The sequence below is a fragment of the Schistocerca cancellata genome, unplaced genomic scaffold (genome assembly GCF_023864275.1).
Source record: "Schistocerca cancellata isolate TAMUIC-IGC-003103 unplaced genomic scaffold, iqSchCanc2.1 HiC_scaffold_1150, whole genome shotgun sequence".
Classification (NCBI taxonomy): Eukaryota; Metazoa; Arthropoda; class Insecta; order Orthoptera; family Acrididae; genus Schistocerca; species Schistocerca cancellata.
The window spans coordinates 2,604,784-2,611,681 of NW_026047149.1; the positions used below are offsets into that span (position 1 = coordinate 2,604,784).

Genomic DNA, 6,898 nt, shown 5'->3' on the forward strand with positions numbered 1-6,898 from the left:
CATGTAATACAGCACAAAATTGCTACAAATCCGACAGAAATGTCAGCTGTTAGTGGATGCTTGTCCATCTCAGTGAGTTTTTGAGCCATGATTGTGAAGGGAATTCTGCACAATGGAAAACTGGAGTAGGACACTTCGCGGAAGTCTGTCCCTCACAGCTGCACCTAAAGCTACACGTCATCCATTGGCCACACAACGGCGCAACTGGACATTAGATGACTGGAGAGTGTAGGACGTTCTGACGAGTTCTTTTCAAACAATGCAGACCGTTGATTGGACCGACGGCTCTATGAGGCGTGTAAGCTGCTGCCTGTGGACGGTACAGTTGAGACCAGAGGTGGTTCCGTGAAATTTTATGGGTGTTTCTCGAAGCGTGGATTGCGGCCGTTCAGTTACATTACCTCGAACGCGAACAGTGATCTTTATTTCAACATTATCGATACCAAGTGCTTCGCATTCTCCTACACCTTATGATGTGCACATGGTGCACCCTTGCATATTCGAATACAACACCTGTTTTCCCAGGGCAGGTCAAGTGCATTCCTGGGTACTTGAACGCTCCGGCAGTGTGTCGTACCTCGAATGGTCTGCTACTGTTATATCCTAGCCCGCTGCCAAAAGGTTGGCAGCATCAGTCCGGACGCCGTCCGCACGAGCAGCGCCAGCGATTAAGGAAATCGCCGCAAGCCTGCGCGCGCCACGACTGGCTTCTTAAGCACTGCCGTCGCGAGCGCTAGTGCAGTTCTGGATTCTGCCGCTGAGTTGTATACTAGCCGCCGCAGTGTGTACTTGTTAGTCAGTGTGGGTACTTCGCAGCCGAGTTGTTATTTGTCGTCAGCCGACGCTGACCTAGCTGCCTGACTCGAACCAGACCGATTGCTGTAGAGACAATGTTCACCACTGTGTTTCTGTATCTACGTATTAAAGATAAGTACTGACTTTCATTCAATCCGAGTGTTTGTGTTTTCATTTCTTTGTTCACTGTTCCAGCGGACCGGTCGGCCCGCTACTAAAAGTGTGGCGGTGCTCGTGCTACGAAGACCGCCACAAAAACTGGCGACGAGGACTTCCGAACTCGTGTGCAGGGCTGGTTCAACTTGTTTCTTGTTATACTAATTATAGAGATAAAATTTTGGGGGCTGGTTTAATTTGTGTTCACTATGTCTGCCGAATTACAACAGTTGATCTTGTTACAGAGTCAGCAAATACAAAGTCTGGTGGAAGCAATTGCCAAACAAGCGGCTAATCCACCATCACAAAAGGAACAAGCACAGGCAGCACCACCGTTCCGCGCTTTTGACGCAGCGCGCGAAGAATGGCAAGAATATTTCGCGCAGTTGCAGGCGCACATGACAGTCTACAAAATCACAGGTACTGAGCGGCAGCTTTATTTAATTTCCACTGCAGGCGTGGAAGTCTATAGACTACTTTGTAAGTTGTTTCCGGAATCCAAGCCAGAAGCTTTAGAGTATGACGTTGTTGTTAACAAGCTTGCTGAGTATTTCGAGTCGCGAGTTCATGTGGCAGCAGCCAGATTCAAGTTCTTCCGATTAAAGAAACTGCCACATCAATCTCATAAACAGTGGTTAACAGATTTACGGGGCCTCACCCGTCAGTGCCGATTTAATTGTGTGTGTGGAGCTTCCTACAGTGATGTCATGTTACGAGACGCTATTACTCAAAACATTGCAGATTCTCGTATTCGTGCTGCTATCTTAAAGTTGCCTGACCCGTCATTAGAGACGGTGATGAACATCATTGAAGCCCAAGATACTTTTGACTATGCTGAGTGTGAGTTAGATCAGCCATGTATTTCTCAAATTGCCTGTGCTAAGCAAGTTATGTCACGCCCGCGGCCCCACCGGCAGAGTCAGACTGTAAACACTAGCCGGCCGCGTCATGTTAAAAACATTCGTCAGCCGCGTGTGCAAAATGATAGGGTTAAGTCTTGCCCTAAGTGTGTTCTCGCTCATCCTCGAGAACGTTGCCCGTTACGAAACGCGGTTTGTCACTTTTGTCAAAGGAAAGGACACATCCAGACTGTTTGTTTGCGTAAACGCAAGAACAATTCTAGTGCTGCCCAGCCCATGGATATTCATGTTATTCAAAGCCAGCCCGCCCAGAAGGTCGCGTTTACAGACTCTTCCACGGTTCGTGTGGGTGCTAAGCTTGTTCGCAATAAGCCACCCACCCAGCCCTCTGCTATGCGACCCCAGCGTAATTCAAACGCTGTTAAAAGTGATCTACAGACTGCAAGTGAAGCGGGAGTTGTTGTTCCACCCGCCCAACCCACGAGTTGTCGTAAGCAGCGAACGCGCGCTAAACGCGCTGATTTTGTGTCTTCCGCCTCCACTGCACCGATCCAGCGACAGTGTAATAAACTATTTGTGAAGCTACGCATCCAGGATAAGACCTTCGATTTTCAATTAGACACTGGTGCGTCTGTGACTCTCATAAATAGTGCTACGTATGCGGCTATCGGCCGCCCTAAACTTTCAGCGGCAAAACATTCTTTGGCTACGTATAGTGGAGAACAAATTCCTGTGTTAGGTGTATGTAGCGTGCCAGCCACATTCCGTGGCAATACAAAAACAGTTTCATTCACAGTGCTCCGCGCTACAGACAGTGTAAACATTTTCGGATTAGACTGTTTTGACTTGTTTGGCCTGTCTATCCACGACAATGTGTTGCAAATTAATTCTGTGGTTGTTCCTCAAGACAGCATAACCGATTTGTGTAAACGATACAGTGACATATTTAAAGACGACCTAGGTTGTGCTGCGAACTTTGCAGCTCATATTACGTTAAAAGATAATGCCCAGCCTCGATTTTTTCGTGCTCGTCCAGTGCCTCACGCCCTCCGGGAACCTGTAGAAGAGGAACTTCGTCGTTGGCAAAACAACGGTGTTATTCAACCCGTTTCAGCGAGCCAGTGGGCTTCTCCCTTAGTTATTATAAAGAAACCGTCTGGCAAGTTACGTTTGTGTGCTGATTTTAAGTCGACAGTTAATCCTCAGACTGTCATTGATTCTTTTCCTTTGCCTCGACCAGACGAGCTGATGGATAAGTTAGGGGAAGCTCGTTTCTTTTCCAAAATTGATCTCCGTGAAGCATATTTGCAATTGCCCCTCGACGAGCAATCACAACAGTATTTTGTCATCAACACGTCGTTGGGGTTGTTCCGTTTTCTGCGTTTGCCTTTTGGTTGTGCGTCAGCTCCAGCTGTTTTTCAGCGTTTTTTGTCACAACTTCTGGCTAATGTGCCATCGTGTTGCCACTATTTAGACGATATTGTTGTGTCCGGTCGGACGCCTGCTGAACATTTACGTAATTTGGAGTGTTTGTTTACAGTGTTGTCTCAGGCAGGCCTACGTTGCAACATCGATAAATGTTCATTTTTCCTTACGGAGATGGAGTATCTGGGACATGTTATTAATGCTCAAGGCATTCATCCCTCCCAGTCACATTTAGCAGCTATTCGTGATTTGCCCGCCCCTCGCAATCTGCATGAATTGCAAGCAGTTCTTGGCAAATTGACATATTATATTAGGTTTATACCTAATGCTTCCCAGATTGCTGCACCGTTGCATCGTCTCCGCCGTAAGAATGTTCCGTTTGTGTGGTCAGCTGATTGCCAATCAGCCTTTCAGAAGCTTAAAGAGGCTTTATTGAATGATCGTTGTCTGGTCCATTACGACCCAAACAAGCCTCTAGTGTTAGCTTGTGATGCCTCTTCCTTCGGCCTCGGTGCTGTGTTGTCTCACCGCGTCGGTAACACCGAACGTCCTATTGCGTTCGCATCTAAATTGCTAAACAAAGCTCAGTGTAATTATAGCCAATTGGACAAGGAAGCGTTGGCTATTGTGTTCGGTGTCACAAAATTCCATCACTACCTCTATGGTAGACCGTTCTATTTAGTAACAGATCACAAGCCCCTGACGTCACTGTTTCATCCGTCTAAACCAGTTCCTCAGCGGACTACACAGAGACTACAACGTTGGGCTCTTTTGTTATCACAATACCAGTATGAGATACTGTATCGCCCCACAGCTCAGCATGCAAACGCTGACGCGCTTTCTAGATTGCCGATTGCTGCGGATGATGTCTTCGATTCCTCTGAAGACTCTTGCCATCAGATTGATGCCGATGAGCATCAATCCCTCCGGGATTTTCCGATTGATTATCGTCGGGTGGCACGTGAGACAGCTACGGATCCTCATCTGAGTTTACTATTACGTTTTGTTCAACGTGGTTGGCCGTCCAAGGCAAAGGACATATCGGATCCTGTGGTTCGTCGGTATTATCCGCAACGTCATCTGTTGTCTGCTTCGCACGGAGTTTTACTGTTACGCACCGAGAATGACCAGCTTCGTGTAGTGGTTCCCCAAGTGCTCCAATCCAAGGTCCTCGACTTGTTGCATCAAGGTCATTGGGGAGTGGTCCGCACCAAGCAGCTTGCCCGCCGTCATTGTACGTGGATCGGCATTGATAAGCAGATTACGCAGATGTCTACAGATTGTTCGACGTGTGCCGAACACCAAGCTGCTCCGCCTCAACGCTATTTTGAGTGGGCACGACCTGCCGGTCCCTGGCAGCGAGTACATATTGATTTCGCTGGTCCATATTGGAATTCTCGTTGGCTCATCGTGATAGATGCATTTAGTCATTTTCCGTTTGTTGTGCCCATGCAGTCTACAACGTCTGCACAAACTATAAAGGCGTTGACTTCCATTTTTTGTATTGAGGGTCTTCCAGAGGTTTTAGTGTCTGACAATGGTCCACAATTTACCTCTGCTGAATTTGAAAGTTTTTGTTCTGCCAATGGCATTCGCCATGTTCTTACTCCGCCGTTCCACCCTCAATCGAATGGTGCAGCGGAACGTTTTGTCCGCACATTCAAGGATCATATGGACCGCCTTCGTGCTACGCACTCTCGTCAGCAGGCCCTCATCACGTTCCTGTCGTCGTACCGGACCACGCCACGCGACGGCCCTTCGCCTGCGGAGCTTCTCCACGGCCGTCGTCATCGCACCCTACTCCGGTTGTTGCACCCCCCGGATCGACCCGCCGCTTCTGAGCATCGCACGCGTTTTCAGCGCAACGACGCCGTTTTTTTCAGAGTTTATCACGGTCGCCGTCGTTGGGAACGAGGCACCGTGATAAGTGTCCAGGGTCACGGTTTTTATACTGTTCAAGGTGCTACTGGGGTGCACAGGAGGCATCAGAACCAGTTGCGCCGCGCTGGCCGCCCGGATTCTGCCGCTCGTTCTTTGTCCACAGATTTGGTCCGCGGCGGGTTCCAGCCGCGCCTTCCGACTCCGCTGCCGCCACCAGGGCAGCAGCAGCAGCAGCCGTCGCCGCTACCACGCCGACAGCCCGTCCCGTTGATGCCTCCCGCGCAGCTTCATCCGGGAGCGCCCCAGGTGGTCGCTCCGGCGCCTGCGGTCCCTCTTCAGTCGCCACCGCCTTCGGAGCAGATGGACGTCGACCCCTCAGCCGGGCCGCCATCCCAAGCGGTGGCTGTGCCGCCTGTCCTGCAGCCGTTTTCCTTGGGCACCCCCAAGGAGTATGACACCGCAGCGCCTTGTCCGGCGCCCACTAAGCAGCCGTCGACGCAGCGTCAGGAGACGCTGCCTCTCTTCGTGGGTCCCGACGCCCCGTCGCGTCCAGTACCAGACGTTGCGCCCGTGGTCCCAGGCGTGCACCCTGACCTCGGTTTTCAGTCGGTGTTTCCCGAGGCCCCGCGCAGCCAATGCTGGGGTGCGGACCGGGGACTGCCGCCGACAACAGTCTCCGCCCCGGTCTCTTCTGCTACGCCTGCGGCCAGACCCCTCCCCCGCCGTCGACGCTCGCCACGTCATTATTCAACGACGGTGCGGCGATTTGGGGGGGAGGAGTGTTATATCCTAGCCCGCTGCCAAAAGGTTGGCAGCATCAGTCCGGACGCCGTCCGCACGAGCAGCGCCAGCGATTAAGGAAATCGCCGCAAGCCTGCGCGCGCCACGACTGGCTTCTTAAGCACTGCCGTCGCGAGCGCTAGTGCAGTTCTGGATTCTGCCGCTGAGTTGTATACTAGCCGCCGCAGTGTGTACTTGTTAGTCAGTGTGGGTACTTCGCAGCCGAGTTGTTATTTGTCGTCAGCCGACGCTGACCTAGCTGCCTGACTCGAACCAGACCGATTGCTGTAGAGACAATGTTCACCACTGTGTTTCTGTATCTACGTATTAAAGATAAGTACCGACTTTCATTCAATCCGAGTGTTTGTGTTTTCATTTCTTTGTTCACTGTTCCAGCGGACCGGTCGGCCCGCTACTTAAAGTGTGGCGGTGCTCGTGCTACGAAGACCGCCACAAAAGCTACATTACCCGGTAGCTGTACCAGAATACACGTCTGTAGCTGTTTGTGCAATCATCATTCCCGCAGTCTGACAGCTTTTTGGCTCCCAAACATCAATGGGTGTCTCTAGTTCGATCTACTATACTCGAGGACACTCTTGGAATCTATCCCTTGACGAAATGTGGTGCCACACAGTATTGCTACGTTTTTACTGGGGGTCACTAACTTTTTGTTCGGTGCCATTGAAAGTCTATCAACTTCCTACATTTTTGTTACTGAAGAATAATTACTTGTGTTAGTGGAGGGAACGAAGGTCTCTGGAAGATCGACACAGTTTGTACAATGAAGAGCCAAAAGGCTGCTGTACCTGCCTAACATCGTGTAGGGCCCCCGCGAGCATGCAGAAGGGCCACAGCATGACATGTCATGGACTCGATTAACGTCTGAAATAGTGCTGCAACAAATTGACACCATTAAACCTGCAGGGCTGGCATGGACTCGACTGATGTCTGAAGTTGTGGATTCTGTAGGACTGTAAATAAATCTGTTAGAGTACCAGGGG

General features: G+C 50.5%; 1 protein-coding gene across 1 annotated transcript; it reads left to right on the forward strand.

Moving 5' to 3' along the window:
• Positions 1 to 706: 706 nt before the first annotated feature.
• On the forward strand, positions 707 to 6,252 carry LOC126159975 (uncharacterized). The gene is made up of 2 exons (XM_049916783.1): positions 707 to 1,371; positions 5,281 to 6,252. The coding sequence occupies exons 1-2, from the start codon at positions 1,161 to 1,163 to the stop codon at positions 5,973 to 5,975; spliced, it is 906 nt and encodes a 301-aa protein (XP_049772740.1). The 5' UTR covers positions 707 to 1,160; the 3' UTR covers positions 5,976 to 6,252.
• Positions 6,253 to 6,898: the final 646 nt, after the last annotated feature.

Excerpts from the sequence above, each read along its gene's own strand:
- LOC126159975 (XM_049916783.1), top strand. The coding sequence starts at position 1,161 with ATGTCTGCCGAATTACAACAGTTGATCTTGTTACAGAGTCAGCAAATA. Across the intron at positions 1,372-5,280 it reads GACAGTCTACAAAATCACAG|ATTTGGTCCGCGGCGGGTTC; the intron begins GTACTGAGCGGC and ends CTTTGTCCACAG.